Genomic DNA, 20,105 nt, shown 5'->3' with positions numbered 1-20,105 from the left:
ACCAGTGTAAGGTTGTGGCCCATTACAGTTTTGACTTGCATTTCTCTAATAATTAGCAATATTGAACATTTTAGGATTTTGGCTTTTGAATTAGCCTTGAAGCGTAGTAATAATAAAAACTATGACTTTTTGATTAGTTATTATGTGCCCAACCTATTATGTTATTTTTTAATCCTCATAACAACTTGATACCGAACAAAGTATCATTACCCCTCTTTTAGAGATGAGAGAATTTAAGACTCAAGGTTAAAATAACTTGTGTACTGTCAATCAGTAAATGGTAGAATTGGAGTTTCTGTTTAAGTTTTCCTACTTACAGGTAGAAAAGTATATTCTAAGGAGAGAATAATGTGAGGTGAGAAGTCATGAGCCTGTATGGAGAATAATAGCAGACCAGTTTGTTGAATGGAAACGTATGCTGTGGTCAGATGGTAGATAACTTTGAGGATAGGCTGCAGAGGTTAGACTTTTCTCTCTAGTCAGTTGTGGGATGGGGAGGGATGTTTTGAAAATCACTGGAGCCAGAAAATGAATATGGCAGCAATGTGGAAGATGAATTGTGAAGAGACTGAAGGTAAGAAGTCTAGTGAGAAGGCTCTTGTCATCCAGGTTGGATATATTTTTAAAATCTGTTCTAGAGACTTTCCTGGCAGTCCAGTGGTTAAGACTTTGCATTCCAGTGCAAGGGTGTAGTACAGGTTTGATCCCTGGTCAGGGAACTAAGATCCCATATGCCTCTCGGACAAAAAACATAAAACAGAAACAGTATTGTAACAAATTCAATAAAGACTTTTAAAAATGGTCCACATCCAAAAAAAGAAAAAAATTCTTTAAAAAAAATTCTGTTCTAGGAAATGCCTGTGGAATTAGACAGAAGGGGTGGGGACAAATGCAAGGTTTTATGCAGGTAAAATCAGTAACTTAATATGACACCTTCATTTTACCTGTATGTAAACTCTGACTTCCCTGGCGGCTCAGTGGTAAAGAGTCCACCTGCCAATGCAAGAAATGCAAATTCAATTCTTGGGTTGGGAGGATCCCCCAGAGAAAGAAATGGCAGTCCACTCCAGTATTCTTACTGAGAAATCCAATCGCTGGAGAAGCCTGGTGGGCTACAGTCCATGGGGTCTCAAGAGTCAGACATGACTTGCAACTGAACAGCAACACTACCACCACCACCCAGGCTTAGAGAGAAAGCAGTCTGTTTGATCTAGAAGGAATCTGCTGTAACTTTACAATCTTGCTGTCTTTCTTCAGTCTGTTGAAAGGCTTCTTAATTTGTCGAGTATACTGTATGAATCAAGGGGCAAATTATCTTCTAATTTAAGATTTTATTGCTCAAAATATTATATAATCACACATTCAACAAGCATTTATTGACCACTGTGTCATGTGCAGGCACTGTGCACATTAAGAATCCAGAGTTTTAATAAGATATTCCATCTTCTCTTGATCTTTTAAGTCTGCTGGAAGAGACTGTGACAAGAAAACCCAACCATGATAATGATCATATGTCCAAAGGAATACATAAAGGAGGAAATCTAACTCCTAACTCACCTTGACTTGGAGGCAGGTGGGGAGGGTTAAGAAATCTAAAAAAGGTGATCCTTGAAGAGAGCAGAATTTATATCTTCTTCAACGTACCATCCTATATCTTCATGCTTATGTCCATCATGAGAGTTCTGTTCAATCTTTGAAAGAGCAAAGAGTTCTTTGTTCATTACCTCCTGTAGAGTCTTTCCTGACCTCAGCCTATTTCCTCCCTGACAGGGTTAATTGCATCTTTCTCTGGGCTCCTGTGTTCATATTTCTATTTACATCTTTAACCTTTTTTTTTCTCCTATAATTATATATTCACATGTAGTTCCTTTAGATCACTATTTGTGTCTAACCTTGTTATCTCCAGTGCCCTTGCATATAGCCTGGTGTATGGTAGGTGTTCACTTAAAGTGATAACAATAAATTGAGGGGCAGGTAATTGAGGGGTTGGTAAATGAGAAGCCTTAAATGCCATGTGAGGGAATTTAGTATTCTGAAGACACTTTAGAAAAATTGTTTTGACAGAAGTGGGAAGGAATGGACCAGATGGGGCAAGCTGAAAACAAGTAGATAATTTAGGAAATTATCATGATTTTCCAGGTGGAGGCATGATGGAGGCCAGCAGCAAAGCTCCAGCTGCCAAGTTGGAAAAAAAAGGACCAGATGATTGGAATGTTTAGAAGATAAAGTCTATAGGACTTGGTGATTTGATTGGCTGTGAAGGGTGAGAGAAAGAAGTCCAGGTTAGATTTTGGTTTCTAGCTGTGGTGAGGGGTAAATGGTAGTTCCATTAGTCTGCATGGGTTATACATGAGAAGTGAAGTTGCTAAGTCGTGTATGACTGTTTGTGATCCCATTGACTCTAGCCTGCCAGGCACCTTCATTCATGGCATTTTCCAGGCAAGAGTACTGGAGTGGGTTGCCATTTCCTTCTCCAGGGGATCTTCCCTACCCAGGGATTGAACCCAGGTCTCCAGCATTGCAGGCAGACGCTTTAACCTCTGAGCCACCAGGGAAGTGTACAGAAGAAAAGAATTTTCTTTTAAGGAAAATGACTTTTTATTTATTTAATTTTTATGATTTATTTTGGCTGTGCTGGGTTTTTGTTGCAGTGCCAGGGCTTTTCTAGAGTGCATGGGCTTAGCTGCCTTATGTGAGATCTTAGTTCCCAGATTAGGAATTGAACCCAGGCCCACTGCATTGGGAGCATGAAGTCTTGTCCACTGAACCACCAAGGAAGTCCCTGAAAAATGACTTTTTAAAATAAAGGAGCTGTAGCAAAGGAAACCTATATTGTAGCCATGAAGGAGAGAGGTTCTGTAGTATGTGATCTGTGCACATAATACAAAAATCAGTAGTACAAAAATTTAGAGCCGTACAAAATCACTTTTTCTGTGATTTTTCATTTGGATTGTTTAAAATATTTTAATCTGTTTTGTTCTAAAAGACAAAACTCCCTTTATTTGATAAAGGGGTATTGTTGCTGTTAATAACACTATATTACTTGATAATGATCTTACCTTGATATGTCAACTCATGTCAAAGGATTCTGTGAACTCTGCCTCAGTAATTGTTCTCAGTTGAGTCAGACCAGCCATTGGGAGATAAAAATATAAAGTCGGCAGAGCCCTTAAAACAAGAGGAGTCCTAGCATTCTGAGATATTAGGGTAGATTTGAATGGTTAAGGGCCTTACAATGTAGTATCTTTGCATGCGTGCTCAGTCATGTCTGACTCTTTGTGACCCCACAGACTGTAGCCTGCCAGGCTCCTCTGTCTATGGGATTTCATGCCTTCATCCATGATATTTTCCAGGCAAGAATACTGGAGTGGGTTGCCATTTCCTCCTCCTGGGTCAGGGGATCTTCCTGACCCAGGGATTGAACCTTGGCAGGTGGATTCTTTACTACTTAGCCACTTGGGATTAAGAGCAATTTTCTTTTGGTTCTTACTAGTTAGAGTGAAAGCCTGCTCTATGAAAATTAAGACCAACAATAATTGTTACGAATGGATGATTTTCATTTTGGTCTTGAAGAATCAGGGCAGAAAAGCTATGAGGTTAATTTTAGAGAAAACATAAGTCCTTCTGTTCTCTTGTGTGTAGAGGTTCCAATATAGATAGGATTCACAAGGGCACAGAAAGTCACACTGGGAATTTCAACGGCAACCCACTCCAGTATTCTTGCCTGGAGAATCCCATGGACAGAGGGACCTGGCGGGCTTCAGTCTATGGGGTTGCAAAGAGTTGGACACAACTTAGTGACCAAACAACAAACAAGGAAGGGACCAGGATACCAGTGCTGTGTGGCCTTAGCCAGATCATCCTCCACAAGTGTCTGAAAAACTCCAAGCTGACTATCACCTATCCTTATTCCTCCCAATTGGCGCAAATATGAATGGTCTCTGTGGCATTGAGCTGGAACCCCTTGTATTTGGTATTAGGCACATGATTTGCATTGGGTACTGGTACATGAGTTCAGCTGTCCCACTTAGGGACAGTTGGCATGATCTTTATCCAACTCCAGTCAAATATGCAGTAGTCATCTTATCAAAGTATCATGATCAATATGTTAACTCTGATGTGAGAAAACGCTTATCCTCCAGTACAGTGGGGCCCAGGGTACTACTTATCCTGTGAACACCTTGAATTGCTTTGAAGGAAAATGAGAACAACTTTTTTTTTTTTTTTTTTTTAATGAGGGCTGTTTATCAGAGAACACAGTTGCTTTCAGGATATACTTCTTTGGATCTGTTGTGCTTGTGGTCTTTTTATCAGACTCATTTCCTTCTCTCTTTCTGAGTATTATCACCTCAATCTTCTTGGAGTTGGCTTTCAGCTAACTAGATTTCAGAGCCTGATTTCATGTCCTATCTAGTTCCCCAAAGTTCAAACCAAGAAAACCTCCAGCAAACATACGTTCTTTGTCAATGAGTTTCTTCTTAACTGTTTCCTTTAGCTGTTAGTCCTTGGAGACAGGTGTAAGATTTACATGTGGGTCATCTGGGGGTTTGTTGGGAAGAGTGACACCGTGTAGGACTTTCTGATCATTTCAGTACAAGGATTAAATGGAGGCTTGTGGAATTGGTGAAAATGCCCACTTGGCTCTGAGACTGTAGTGGTTGCCAAGAGTCACTAAACTTTTTTTTTTTTTCCCTCTTATGAAAATGGCAAGAGAAATGTTTTCTAGATGGCTGGTCAACAGTTTCCCTCTGGAGAGGAGAAGAAAACGGCTGTTTAGTAGTTAATTACCTGTTATGTTAGCTATGAAACTTATGAGGCATGAAAGAAGAGTAAGCCTACCTCCCCCGCTCCTAAGGCTGGAAGCCAGGTGATAGGAGTCATGTTGGTGAAGGCAGGAACAGCAGCAGTGTCCTGAGGAGCCTGTTACTGAATGTAAATGGTTGCTTTGAATTGCTTGGTCTTATAACCCTCATTCCGTAGCCTGTCTATTGCACTATCTCAATGACCCTTAATCTAATACCCTCTCTAAATTGGATATGACATTGAGAGTTTATTTACGTTCTTCACAAATATGAACCTTCTTTTTCTTAATTTGCTCTTTCTCTAGGTCAGCTGCATTTTAGTCTTTTGACTCTCAAACCAAAACTCTCTTTCTTGCAAGTCTCTGACTTTTTGGTGTTTAATGTGGTCTATTAGTGTCCCAGACTCAGTTTCAGAGATTATACATTTCTGCAGGTACAGGGTCTGCCAAGTTGGCTTTGCTTTAATGCATTTTACCATAAAAAATAATCCCTTCTTCCAACACATAGGCCTTACTTTTCTTTATTCCCGTAGGCTTCTTTGCTCTTTAGCTCTGTTTCTTGTAAGCCTCCTGAAGTTTAGTAATAGAACTTGGGAACAGGAATATTCACATGAAACTTGGACTTAGATTTAATTGGGAAAGTTAATTTTGGTGTTTATCTTTATTAGAAGGCATGAATGGGTCCAGAGAACCACTTGTTCTATAATTTCATTTATCCATCATTTTCCCCATTATTTGGCATTTTCTGACTTTGTTAATATATGTCAGGGTAGTTTTTATTAAACATAGGGCCTTACTGGATACTTCCCAAGACACAAAAGTTCTAATTTAGCTTGAGGAATAACAGATTATAAACTAATACTTGCTTTTAGCCAGAGTTTAGTCCTAAGAGTGTACAGTTCCCAGCATGTATGTATTTAACATGGTTAAGATAACCTAAAAGCACAGGTTGGCAAATTTTTTTGTTTTTTTTCATCCAACAAATATTTATTAATTGCCTACCATGTGCCAGGCATGATTCCAGGTGCCAAGGAGTAAGTAAAACAAGGATCCTTGCCTTCTTGGAGCTTTTATCCTAGTAAGGAAAGTCCAAATTTAAAAAATTTAAATAAGTGAATTGGCAGTGGTTTAGTCACTAAATCATGTCCAACTCTTGTGACTTCATGAACTGTAGCCCTCCAGGCCCCTTTGTCCATGGGATTTTCCAGGCAAGAATACTGGAGTAGGTTGCCATTTATGATGGTAAGTGCTGTAGAGAAAAAATAAAGAGATGGGGGCTAAGAATGCCAGAAGACCCACTACGAAGTTGACATTTAAACAAAGTTCTGAAGAAAGAAAGAAGAAACCAGGTAGATACCGAGCAGGGAAAGCATCCCAGAAAGAGGGGTAAGCTAGCACAGACGTCCAGAGGCAGGAACAAGGAACCCTGTACAGCTGGAGTGGAAAGTAGGGGAGAGTAGTAGGAGAAGGCATCAGAGAGGAAGCGGGGGCCAGATTGTCTGGGCACCTGTTGGTCATAGTGGGGACCTGTACGTCATAGTCAGGACTTAGTCTTTTATTCTGACTGAGACGAAAAGCCTTTGGAGAGTTTTAAACTTTGGAGTAACTTGATCCGATATATTGAATATGTTTAAGAAATAGCGCAGACTGCTGTGATGTGAATAGACAAGGGAAAGGTTAAGGGCAGAAACAGACAGGTGGATGAGGAGGCTGTCAAATCCAGGGAGACATTGTGGCAGCCTGGACCAGGGCAGTAGCAGTGGGCGTCTTAGGAAATGGTGGAATATTGGGTATCTTTCGAAAGTGGAGTTAACAGGATTCACTGAGGGTTGGTTATGGGGTTCTTGACCTGAACAACTGGAAAGATTAGCCGTTTTAAAGGGAGATGAATGAGAGAGGAGCAGGTTTGGAAAGAAAATCTAGGACCTTGATTTTTTTAAAAAAATTTATTTTTATTGTGGTAAATATACATAATATAAACTTAACCATTTTTAACCATACAGTTCAGAGGTGTTAAGTATATTCACAGTGTTGTACAGCCATCCATGTCTAGAACTTTTCATCATCTCAGACAGGAACTCCGTACTCATTAAACAGTAATTCCTCTGTACTCCACACCCCCCCACCCCAGCCCCTAGTAACCTCTATTGTACTTTCTTTCTCTATGAGTTTATCTTTTTTTTTTTTTTTGGCTGTGCAGCTCAGCTTGCAGGATCTTAGTTCCCTGATCAGGGATTGAACCCCGGGCCCTAGCAGTGAAAGCACCAAGTCCTAACCACTGGACTTCAGGGAACTTCCAAACTTGTCTATTCTAAGCACCTCACATAAGTAGACTTAGAATATTTGTCCTTTTGTGTATGGTTTATTTTACTTAGCATAATTTTTCTAGGTTCATTCATGGTGTAGCATGTATCAGAATTCCATTCGTTCTAAAGGCTGAATAGTATTCCATTGTATGTATATGCCATATTTTGTTTAATCTGTCTATTGTTAGACATTTGGATTGTGGAAACTACTGACTATTGTCAGTAATGCTGCTTTGAACATTGGTGTACAAATATCTGAATCCCTGCTTTCAATTCTTTAGAGTATACCTAGAAGTAGAATTTATTTGGCAGCATGGAAATGAAAGATGACCTTCAGAAGAACTGTTCTGGTGGAATGATGGAAGAAAAGCCTCTTCATAGTGACTTCAAGAAAAAACAGAGGAATTTGAGGCAAAATGTATAGATAATCTTTTAATGAATTTTGTTGTGAGGGGAACCTGAAAATGGGGCAGTAGCTGAAGGAGAATGTGGGATCTGGGGAGTTTTTGTTTTATGACAGACATTATAGAAAATGTGTTTGTTAACGGGATTGATCCAGTAGAGAGAGAACATTTATTGATGCGGAAGAAAGAGGAGTGAAATGGCTTGTCGTTTTGGAAAAGCAGAGCTGTAAAGTCCTGACAGGTTTGTCCTCTGCCTCAGCTCTCTCTCAGACACAGAGAAGAGCGAGCAGGAAAAGCGAAGAGATGTGAATTGTGACTGTTGCTACTTTGGCATCTGTAGAATTAGGTTTAAAGATCTTGATGGCAGCCTCTGGTTTTATTTGTGCCAAAGCACCTCAACAGTAACAGCTGGGCCCCATCCAAAGGATAAGGAAAAAAGAAAGTTTCTCCTTCCATCTTCATTTTTTTTAATGCATTTTATATATTTATTGACTGCTCTGGGCCTTGGTTGCTGTGCGAGGATTTTCTCTAGTTGCAGCGAGGAGGGGCTACTCTAGTTGCCTTGCATGGGCTTCACATCATGGTCACTTCTCTTGTTGTGGCGCATAGACTCTAGGGCACACGGTCTAAGTAATTGTGGCTCAGTGGCTTAGTTGCCCCATAACATGTGGAATCTTCCCACACCAGGAATTGAACCTGTGTCCCCTGCATAAGCAGGCGGATTCTTAACCTCTGGACCACCAGGGAAATCCCGACATTTGTATTTTCTTCCTTATTTCACTGAAACCTCCATTTTTACTTTAGAGCCTTAGATCTTTACAGGATACATCTTAGCAGGTAAATAAGAGTAGAAAATAATTTCACGGTTTCTCATTACCAGGAGAAAGGCTGCTTTGGTAATGAAGTCTGACCCATGGCCATAGTCAGCTTTAGAGTCGTATTTATCGAACATACTAAACACAAGACATCCCAAGATAGGAAATGTTGAAATACCAAGTCAGTTGCACATTGCTGGAGAGCACTTTTCTGCCAACACCCACTTGTTCCTTAAGTTGTTATTGTGTGGCCGATATTCTTACTCTAGTTTCTGTGTCTGTCTTTGCAGAAGGAATAAAAGTCCTAAGTATTCACACAGATACGTTTTGTGATAGGAGCGCCAAAGGAAGCTTCTAAATTATTTTCAGAATTGCTCTACCGTTACCTTTTCACCCTAAGTGAGTCTGGAATGCATCCAGCAAAACAACTTTGGCATGTTCATACCTTTCAGAATGAATCATCTTCCTTCCCTTTAGTGAGAGAAGGGCCCTGTTGATCATTTCTGGCAGAATTTCCACAAATGTTCTATTTTTCTTAAACCTTCCAGTGTTTGACTTGAGCTGAATCTGGAGGTGGGTGCCTGATGTTCCTACAGGAGACCTCTGAATCTCCCAATTCACAGTTGCCTATATTGAAAGATTAGTCAGTTTTGATTCTCTGGAAAGACGTCAGACATCTTTTTTTAAGAAGTTGTTTCCATTATAGGAAGTCACAAATGGTGGGCAAAAAAGACTGTTTAAGAATACTGTGGTAAAGCTCGGGGGAAAGTGGAAGGTTTGTTCTTGCTTGCTGAGCATTATTGTCTTTACCTGGCTATGTAATGGAGAGTATTACCATCAGAATGTTGAGGTGGATTCTGGGACATCCTTTGATGACCTGGAAATTCAGTTTGTCCCAACTGGCCTGAACTTTTAATTTTTATATTTTGCAGTATCCAGACATAAGTCAAGAAGAATCTGATTCTCCATTTGTTTTCATCTGCACAAATCCCCAGGAAATGATTGTGAAGTTTCCTATTAAAGGAAATCCAAAAATCTGTAAGTCACAAGCTTCGATGGTCTATTTTTTTTTCTTTTTATCTTGAATCTCACTTGTTTAGCTTAAAATTTTTTTCTCTTTTTATCCTGTTCCATATCATCTCAAATACTTGAAGAATTAGAAAAATTCTATTTATCATATTCCTGAAACTAACACAACACTGTTAATCAACTGTTTAATATTAAAGTTACTGTTAATTAAAAAAATTCTTTTTGTCAATAACTTTAGTGTTAGGTTAACTACAGTATAGCCTTCCTGAAGCATACCTTGATCCACAATTATTGGTATATGAGTGAATCACTCTAAACTTCCAGTTAGGACCCCATTACCTTTAAAATACTACTTGTAAGCCAAAAGAGTACATTTGCCCCACTGTACTGTTCTTATCCGTTGTTCCTCAGTATTCAATCCAAGAATAAGACTTAACTTTTTGGAGGTACCACTTCCCACTATTGCTTTGATTACTGGTCCCAGAGGTCTGCTCTAGCCCTCTTGCTTTTCATCCTCTTTTTGAAACCTCTTGATGGTTTTCTTTTCTGTAATGTTTGCTTTTATGTGTTTGTGATTATGGTACCCTTTGCATGTTCACTCTTTAGGAAGTGCTTATGACTTTATTCTTTCCACTTCCACCCCATCTTCAACTCCCAACTTCTCTGTTTAGTCATACACCAGGTTCTTCTGTTTCCAAGCAATCTCAAGAAATGCAGAATGGTGTTCTCTCTTTCTTACTTACTTTTAAACACAGCATGAACAGCTCTCCCATTTGCTTGCTTATGTCAGTTACTGTTCTGTGCCTTTGTGACATTGCTTTCCCATTGTGTGAATTGGCTGCTCCTAGGGCATGCATTGTTGTCAGCTGTGCACAGGGATACCTGACCTTGTGCCTCAGTTCAGTTCAGTTCAGTCGCTCAGTCGTGTCCAACTCTTTGCGACCCCATGAACCACAGCACGCCAGGCCTCCCTGTCCAGCACCAACTCCCGGAGTTTACCCAAACTCATATCCATTGAGTCGGTGATGCCATTCAACCATCTCATCCTCTGTCGTCCCCTTCTCCTCCTGCCTTCAATCCTTCCCATCATCAGGGTCTTTTCAAATGAGTCAGCTCTTTGCATAAAGTGGCCAAAGTATTGGAGTTTCAGCTTCAACATCAGTCCTTCCAATGAACACCCAGGACTGATCTCCTTTAGGATGAGCTGGTTGGATCTCCTTGCAGTCCAAGGGACTCTCAAGAGTCTTCAACACTGCATTTCAAAAGCACCAATTTTTCGGCGCTCAGTTTTCTTTATAGTCCAACTCTCACATCCATACATGACTACTGGAAAAACTTTGTGCCTGGGGACCAACTATTTTATAAATCTGTTCTATGGAGAAGTAATTCTCAGAGGGTAGTATAAATAAAAATCACCTACAGAGCTGTTAAAACACAGATTCCTGGGCCCTCTCTCAAGTATTAGTAATGCTCTTGGTTAGCTGACTACACAATGGATAATACTGCTTTGGGGCACAAAATGAAATGCTTGGAGTATGAATTTATATGAATGTATATTCACTCCAAAATTCAGGCAACTCTGATGATTTATGAAATACATTCTTGAGATTTCCTGCAAGTCAGAAAATCTGAACATAAGTTGCCGTTGACTTACACAGATTATTTACTACATACTTTACCTGCACTGTTAGCCAAACGGCCCTGGAAATTCTTTTTCTTTCTTCTTAACTATTTAGGATTTAAATCTTCCTTTTTTTCTCCTTTTTAAGTTGTGAAATTATACCCCTTCCTACTCTACTCTGTTCTTGCCTTCCCGTAGGCCCTGAGGGCAACACTGGTGGTCAGCCTTCTCCCCCAGACCCACTGCTGTTTGATCTTTAGTTCCAGTTACCTTTTCAGAGCTTCCTCCCTATCTTGGTTCTCATCTGCTGCTTATAAACTCTTGTGAGAAAATGTTCTGTGGAAACAGAGTTTATATATTTCTCTGAAATGTTATACTTCAGCACTTTCTCATCTCAGAGACTCACCTTCAGCACATATATGACCTTGGTTTTTATCCTCAAGGTTTAATAGGGGTTGGAGTGAGTGGTAATCTTAAGAGAAAGCTTTTCCCTGTTGCTTCTATTGGTTAAAAGCTTTAAAAAAGCCAAAATGGGCTGTGTGCTTCAGGGACAGCAGGGCTGGAAAAAACTCTGAGACTGCAGCTTTTCCCATGGTAGACCAGGCAAGGTAAAACATGGGTCAGAAACAGTAGGTGAAGGGGGTGAGTGGGGTGTGGGGCAAGAATAGAATGACCAATCCCCGTGTTTCAGAAAAAAATTTTCTGTTGAGAGGGAGCAAGCCGGAGGATTTAGTCTGGTGTAAAGTTTTCATTCCCTCCAAGTCTTCATTCCTTGATCCTTCATTCATCTTTACTATCTTTAAAAAGCTTAACACTTTGTCTGAACTTCCTTCCCTTAGGCCATAGAGGCCCACCTCCAGTAGTTCACAGCTGGAAAAGTCCTTAATCCCACTGCCATAGGGAAAAATACATACTTGGCTCTTAATTTGGAATGCTTCACATTTTCTTCTTAGCATATTGTTACATGAAGTGGTTAACTTCCATGGTATTAATAATATTAGTAGTCCAGTTACAATTCTGTGCCTTAAATATTTTTTCTTGTGTGATAGCTTAGGAATTTAGCCACTCTTCATAGATTAGTTCTATGAGAAATTTATCTTAAGTTGCAAACTTCTGACTTGCAAATAAACTTCTACAATATAACTTATTTACATGTTGTATTGTGTGTGTGTGTGTGTGTGTGTGTATGGTTTAAATTAAAAGCATATATTTTTATTTATTTATTTGGACATGTAAACTTGAGTTTGCTTGACCTGAGGATAATTGTGCTTCTTGAAGTTAAAATAATTCACAAAACAGTGCACAATATGAAATCACTTGGCTATGTGTCTGCTCAAATTAAGAAATGCAAAACAGTTAAGTATAGTAGAATATGTAGGTTGAATGCTCAAAGAGATGAAGGAAATTTTTTACTTTAAATGAACTACATGCTTTAAATTCATGCAAATTCTGCCTTATATCATATGCAAAGCTTGTGAAAAATCCCTATGAGAGTTCTATCGATTGATGGCAAATAGTTTTTTCCCTTTTAACTTCTCCCCCATCTGCTGCATATGCATTTGATTTTCTTTTAGGCACCATGATTGAGGATGTGGTTTAACACTGAAATGCTGTGCGTACTAAATGTAAAAATATTGGGGAAATACAGAAACTAAGCATTATCACTCTGCTTTTAAGAGAGTATACTCTATATTACTGTAGTTAACTGTCCAGATCCCAAATCTTAAAAAAACAGGCTAACCTAGAACTCAGAGTTCAGAGGGCATCCACAATAACTGCTTCTCTGTGCAAGGAGCCCCAGGTCCTGGCCTTCGTTGCCCAGCTGACCTAAGGATTGCCACCACTGGCAGTCACTATGTTAGGAATGCAACGAAGTTTTTAGTTGGAAGGAGCTCACAGATTGCTGGCACATGTATGGTTTTCTTAGATTAGCCTAGGGGATGAAAAGGGGATGAAACACTTCTGAATCCCTGGGAGTGCCCTGGAAATCCTTCTTCCTTTCTATCTCCTTTCTCCTATCAGTTTTCCATTTTATGACATCATCATTGAAGCCAGAGATTAGTTTGCCTACCATTGAGTGCTTTCCTCCAATGGGTTGATCTTATCTGAGCTGTTCTCACTTGAGGGCTTTCACAATCAGACTGGAGTTTTATGAAAACAGTATTTGGAATATTCTTATACAGGAAAGCCTTGAGAATATGAAGAAAGTAATGTCTCTCTCTTTTTTTTAATATGAGGAGCCTGAAATAGTTAAAAGTCTTGCCTAGAGATGCTGGTAAATTTAGCAAATTAAAAGTACAACTGAGATCATAACTATGAAACACAACTCCCAAGCCTTAGCATAAATAATACAACTACTGTTAATTTTTCAGAGACGTCTGAACTTATGAAGCACTTGAATGTATTTTATTTCAATCAATTGCTTTGATTAAATGATTCAGTGTATATAAAATACTTGGTATGGCGCTTCGTATTCAGAAAAGCACTTAGTATTGGCTGTAATCCTCTCAGCAACTTTGTAAGTTAGTAGAAATTTTTTCTTCTTTCATTTTATAGTTGAGTGAACAGGTTTACAGAAGTTGTATTTTGCTCAGGTCTTTCTACCTCTAGATTTCCTGCTTTTCTCACTTTTATCACATTGCCTCAGAAACAAAGTATTCCCATTTACATTTCATTTTTAGGCCAAAGTATCATAGAGCTGCAAAGGGCCTTCAGTGCTGTGTAGTCCAGTTTCCTCACAGTATTGAAAAAGTTGAGGACAAGAGTGACTAGGTGACTTCCTCAAGGTCATACAGATAGGTAGTCTGAGGACTAAAACTGGGACCTGCGTCTTCTAACTTACTCAGTGCAGAGAACTAGAAGTCTGGAGTCCTAGATGGAATTCTAAATTCTGTCCTAACTTGTTCTAAAAAGTTCAGTGAGAGGCAGTACTTCTTCGTACCTCTGGGTACCACCACCCTTACAATGAGGACTCTTATGTTTATCTGATATCTGCTATTTTTGGTTACTTAGTAGTTCCCAAACCTTTACAGTAAGGTTCTGAAATTTGCAGTGCCTGTTTTCTTTAATTCATTTATTGAGCACCTACCATTTGGCAGTCACTATGGTAGTCTTAGGGATACAAAGGCAAATTTGCCTCATAACAGGGCTTTTTGCCAGATTGCTGGCACATGTTTGGATTTCCAGCAAGGCAGCCTGGGGGATGAAAGAACTCCTAAGTCCCTGGGAATACTCTATGTTTCTAAAGCCTAAATTAAAATCAGCATCATTGTGATTGTTGTGGACATCATTTAGGGTCTCATTAAATGATGGTTTCTAAGGAAGCCCAGAAAAGGAAGTAATGTTATTCCAAAGGCAGGTGTAGCCCTGGACAGATGAGGAAGAAGAGAAAAATTAAGAAAACAGGGAGGAAACTTGTTAAATTGAAGTAATTTTTTTTTTTTTCACACTCTCTTTGTGCAGTAGTCAGGACATGAATTCTTATCTTGGTTGGACAAATGAGGATACTGAAGTCCAGACAGATCAGATGACTTGTTTGTATCAGACAAAGAAGGACTGGAACCTGGGTCCCTTGACTTCTTGTCCAGTGCTTGCTCTCTTGCACCTGATTACTGCGGCAAATGAAAAGGATAGAGTGCAAGGGGCTGGGGTTGTGGGTATAGGGCTGTAGTACACCCAGCTGCTTTTGTTTTGGTGTTTGTTTGTTTACTGCCAAGGCTGAACTGAACTATTTCTCTTTCCAGCATCAGCATCTCTTTTGAGTTAAATAAGACTTTTTGTGGGAGAAAGTCACCTGCCAGCTCTGTTCTCAGGCCAGACAGACAGGAACTCGGTTAAGTTCTTCCTGAGATGGATATTTCTTAAGGCAGCTACCACTGAACTGACCTTTATCCTGGTAGATCTGACATGTCAGAGGTCGGAGACCACATCTGTGGAATACCTCTCATTAGGGTCACCTGGGACAGGAATGTTGCTTGTTTTCTAACTTTAACACTTAGAGGAGTCATACAGCCCATGACCTTTGCCCTTCTTAGCTGGTGATAGGGCCCCTTTGTCAGAAAAGCATTCATGTGGATTCTACCTCACTGTTTCAAGTCACTCCCCCTATTAAGTCTGAGGCAGCAAAGGAGTGAATTGAATTGCTTTTCTCACTGTGAGGGAGATTCATGCATTATGCTCAGCCAGTTAACAGGTCAGAGGAATGAGTTTCCCACTGTGTGAAATGTCTTCCTTTATCATTATGTTTGTATTCTTTAAAAACTTGCCTTAGTATCAGACACTCCGGAAAACGTGTCCTCCCCCCCCCCCCCCCCCACCCAGTAACTACAGAATTAGAAATACTAACTCCTTCGATTCTTGCTGTGAATGCTCATTGTGTTGGTGTGCAGATGCTTGTGTGTCCCTGGACAGTGTTCCCACTGCTTCCTCATTCTTACAGAATGAAACTCTGAAGTTTGAAAGTGTCTGAGTCCTGGAGCAAGATAATTGAATGTGACAGGAACACAGTAACCAGAAGACCTGAGAGGCCATGAAAGATTTGCATTGCAAATACAAAAAATAAATAACGAGGCTTCTTTTTCTCCCTTACAGGGAAACTGGATTCCAAAATCCATCAAGGAGCAAAGAAGGGGTTAATGAAGCAGAATAAAGCTGGCTGACCCAGGAAAAAAGGAACTCTACAGCATAGTGGAGTTCTGTGTACTAAAATTTCTGTCCACTGGTCTTTTGAAATTGAAGCAGTAGCAATCTAAGGACTTGGCATCAGGCTTTAAACTTTCTCTCAGAATTTAAACTCTTATCAAAATCTGTATATTTTTCTTAACGAGATTCTTACTGTATGTAGTGGGTCAAAAATCTTTGGATACATTATTTATAAAAACTTATTTTAAAAATTCTCAATCTTTGACATTTTTCTTAGAATGATACAGAAGAAAATGGACCAAGTTGGAAATTTCCTCTCTGAGGCTTGGATTTATTTTAGTTAGGGAAATTCTTAACCTAGGTTAACAATATTTTAAGGGACAACTTGAATTTTAAAGTTTTTTTTTCCCCCAAAGTGATAACTTGGTGGAGTGTTAGGATGTTTGAGGAATTCTGGGTTTAATACAAACAAGTGATGGGAACAAAAAGTCCCCAAACTTAACAGGTTTGCTGCTCTAGTCCCGCATCTCTTCAAATGAATAGTGTTCAAAAACTGAGTACTTTGTTGGCAGATTTTTGGGGGGCAGGCGGGGCTGGGGTGGGGGTGTAACCTGAAGAGGTGCTGCCACTTTGTTCTTTGGTTTGAGACATTCGGACATGAGAGGATCAGGCTGGGACGAGATGGAGCCACCTGGTAAAGCAGCATGAAACGGCGCTGTTTATTTTGTTGGTATTGCAAGAGTATCATTTGGCTAGAGCAGTTAGAAACAAACAAAAATCAAATCCGTTCAGTAAATACATCTAGATAACCCCAAAATGCTGAAACCAAGCCCTTTAAGGCATCCATACCCCAGGAAGCTATGAGTTTTGAAAAAATAGGTTGGTTTGAAATGAGACTTTTTACTAGTCATTCTGGTCCCACTTAGTGAAGTACTTTTTTTTCTGAGGCTGTTCAGAAGAGCTGTCAGAATCTCAGTTGCTGGCATCCTCAGGAAATTCATGGTCTTCAGTGTGTATGTTCTGCTTTTTATAAAGCAGCACTACCACACTGGGGAAGTTGGATTCCCTCCAGCAGTTGTGTGCATGACTTAAAAAAGAGAGCACAAGGGAGAGGAAAAAAAAGTGCCCTGTGTTATGAAAAAGATTAATTTCCCCTTTCTTTAATCCTTCATATTCAGCATTTATTTGCATTGAAATTCCTCCACTTATGTATTGATGTTCACTCAACTGTGAACCCTGCTTGTTGCATGGCTCTGGGCATTGGTTTTGTGGGGGACTGATCACCCTGGATTCCCAGCGAAAACCCACCAGATTCTTGTTCTGGTGATACAGACATGCTGTATTCTTTTTTTTTTTTCTGTTCAACTTGTGTAGAGAAAGTGGAAAGGACACTAATGGCACTTCTTTAGGGGGAAAAAAGTCTCTCTCTGGCCTTCTACAGACCCTAGTACTATTAATGAAGCCACAGTAGGTTCACTATGCAGTTACTAGTTTACCAAGCAGTAACAACTTGAATTCTGTGCTGGAATTGTCTGGTTTTTTGTTTGTTTGTTTGTTTTAATACCAAAATAAAATTGAAAGGCAGGAAGTGAAGAGCCCAGGGAGCAAAAAAAAGGTTTCTCTTTATGCCTTTTTATTTGAACGACAGCCTGAGCACAGAGGAGTATGGATTGATTTTTTCCACCTGGATAGATTGTGCGTGCATGCCTAAAGAAAAACATCAGGAGATGCAAGAGTTCAGGTTATGCAACCATTTTGTGTGCTGTGATAAGAGAGTTTACAAGAACTTCATAAGTTTGAGAACCCAACCTCAGCATCCAGAATACGCAGCTGGAGCCACAGGAGTAAACGGTGGAGTAACTTGGAAACTTCTCCTTTTCATGGTCAGCCTGTGAAAGCCTCCCTTCAGTTCACATGGTGGTGGTATAAGGTCTCTCTTTTATTTGTGGAGACACCCGGGAGGAAGTGTGGGAGAGACTTGGGGGTAGATGGCCCTCAGTTGCTCGGTGATGAATAGCATAATTTACAGTCTAGTGGAAATTCTTAGCAGCCTGAGTACAAACTCGCCCAGGAATAGCCTGTCAGTACTTTACAACACTTTGCACTGACCCTGTTACTCTGGAACAGCTTGGCCTGAGGGAAGGTCCACATTTCTGAGCTGGTTTTCTTCTACAGGTTAAAGATCTTACTCTCTTTTGGATGGTTGGGTTCAATGGCTGTCAGTTTGTGCAGTTACTAAAGGATTCAGCTTTTTTGTTTTTGTTTTTCTAGGCAGGACACAGTCTCAATTATATAAGCTCAAAGTAGGATATATATAAAACTGGAGACTTTCCTCTGTCAGGATTTAGAAGGCTTTGGCCATGCAGACAGATGTTTAGAATGGAGTGGGGGCTGGGAGGTGGGGGTGGGATGATGGTTTGCTTGCTATGGCTAATCTAGAGAAAGAAAGCTAGGTGTCCTCCCTCCTTTTTTTTTTTTTTTTTAAAGCCGGAAGTTTACAGAAACCCTTTTTTTCCTTAGGGAGTAGGTGTAAAAATTTCAGACTTTAAAGATCGCTTTTATAAATAATTATAAAGTTATGGCTTTTTATGAGTTATAGCCCCTAATCTCTTTCCATTTTAACTACTGTCTCTACTAAAGCCCGTTTATGTGGATTTCATTTCATTTGCTAAATTTGTGTGTGTGTGTGTGTTAATGCCTTTGCTAGAGCTCCTAGCCAAGACTGAGACAGTATTGGGGTTGTTCTCTTGCCCAGTTAGAAAAGGCCAGTAAAAAAGCAAGCATCTATTAAACTAGAGAAATCAGCTAACTTCAGTTTATTAGGCCTGGGGGGAGGATAGAAAATCCTGTGGTGAAGGTTGTTTTTTTTTTTTTTCCCTTGAGATTCAACTAGCAAGTGCACATCTGCTGTTGTCAGCTTCTGTGAATGTGTTTGGAGGGAGGTGATCCATATCACAGGCTCCAGCAGCATCAAGGGATCTAGCATGCAGAGGGCTTTCTACTTCTCTCAGGTAGAGAAGAAAGAACATGGCCACAGTGCCACCCTCTCACACGAAGAAACTTGCGTAAATGTGTGTCCATTCATGTTTGTACACATAATGTGGATTAATTCATGGGGTGAAACTTCATAGACTGATCAGATTTCTGTTGCAACAATGTAGAGTCTAGAACAAAAACCTAGTAAATATTGTACCTTGACTCGGAGCCTGGTAGATAAGGTGAGGTGGAGATGGTGACTGAGAAGGTGGAGATATGTCACAGGAAGGGAGTGAGATGTTGGATCAAGGGGTAAAAAATGTCAGTACGGAAGATCTGAGAAGCGTCTAGAGCTGTACTGTCTAATATAGTAGCTACATGTGATTATTTAAGTGAAATGAAGAATTCAGTTCTTCAGTCACAGTACCATATTTCAAGTGTTCACATAGCTACATGTAGCTAATGACTTCTGAATTGGGCAGCACAAGTATAGAATAATTCCATCATTGCCCAAAATTCTATCAGACAGTCCTTGTTTGGAGTAGGGGTCAGCACACTTTCTCTATAAAGAGCCAGACAGCAAGTATTTTAGGCTTCTCAGGTTATACGGTCCTTGTTACAACTACTCAGCTTTGCTATTGTAGTGCAAGTGAAATGAATCCGTAGATAATACATGGGTGAATGAGCATGGCTTATGAGCTGCTAAAACTTTATTTATGAACACTGAAATTTGAATTAACATATTAATATAATTTTCACATCACAAAATAGTCTTCTGGTTATTTTTCAGCCATCCAAAAATGTAAAAACCATTCTTAATTTATGGGACATATTTGGCCTGTGGGCCGTATTTTGCCAAACCCTGGTCTAGAGGAATAAGGAGTCAAAACTTAAGATTCTTTTACTGTATAGGACCTCAATTGCTTGAAAATTTTTAATGGTACTTCTAAGCTTGAGAAATTTCTCTAAAAATTCACTGTAGGAATGTTTGCTTTCCTTTGTTCCCCATTTTTGCAATTCAGTGTTTTCCCATGGTAGAGTCATGCTCTTTAGTAGGAGATGCCACTTTAGTGTTAACTCTTAAGTCATACCTGTCTCAAATCTAACCCTTCTCTTTGTCTACCTGCAAGTAGCTGAATCGTCACTTGTAACATCATCACCTGGGGTCAGTTTTATTCTTGTACTGTCCTAGAACGCTGAATATGGGTGGATCAAGGGAAGATTATTTTTCCTAGGCCAGAGGAGCTTAGTGTTCATCTTTAGCTATTACCCCCTGACACACACACACACACTTTTTGCATGCATATGTGGAAATGGAGAGCAAAGGGGTTTTATGATCTGCCTTTATCCTCAAATCACATGCTATGGTGAGTGGTACTGTTGAAGGATGCCTCAGGGTAAGGGAAAGGAAAGATAAAAACTGCAGAGCTGGGACTTCCCCGGGGTCCAATGGTTTGGACTTCCAAGCTTCCACCGCAGGGGACACGGATTTGATCCCTTGTCGGGGAAGTA

The 20,105-nt window shown here is 39.9% G+C and overlaps 1 protein-coding gene across 2 annotated transcripts in view; it reads left to right on the top strand.

Moving 5' to 3' along the window:
- TRIP4 (thyroid hormone receptor interactor 4) overlaps nt 1-15,875 on the top strand; it is a 54,273-nt gene extending 38,398 nt beyond the window's left edge. For both annotated transcript variants that reach the window (XM_055537668.1, XM_055537669.1), the window contains 2 exons: nt 9,259-9,364; nt 15,567-15,875. In XM_055537668.1, the coding sequence (XP_055393643.1) occupies nt 9,259-9,364; nt 15,567-15,634 (174 nt within the window). In that variant the 3' untranslated portion in view covers nt 15,635-15,875. The remainder of the gene's footprint in view (nt 1-9,258; nt 9,365-15,566) is intronic.
- The last annotated feature ends 4,230 nt before the right edge of the window (nt 15,876-20,105 follow it).

This window comes from Bubalus kerabau, chromosome 10 (assembly GCF_029407905.1).
Source record: "Bubalus kerabau isolate K-KA32 ecotype Philippines breed swamp buffalo chromosome 10, PCC_UOA_SB_1v2, whole genome shotgun sequence".
Taxonomy (NCBI): domain Eukaryota; kingdom Metazoa; phylum Chordata; class Mammalia; order Artiodactyla; family Bovidae; genus Bubalus; species Bubalus kerabau.
The sequence above is the reverse complement of the archived record's forward strand: the minus strand, read 5'-3'. Positions and strand labels throughout refer to the sequence as shown.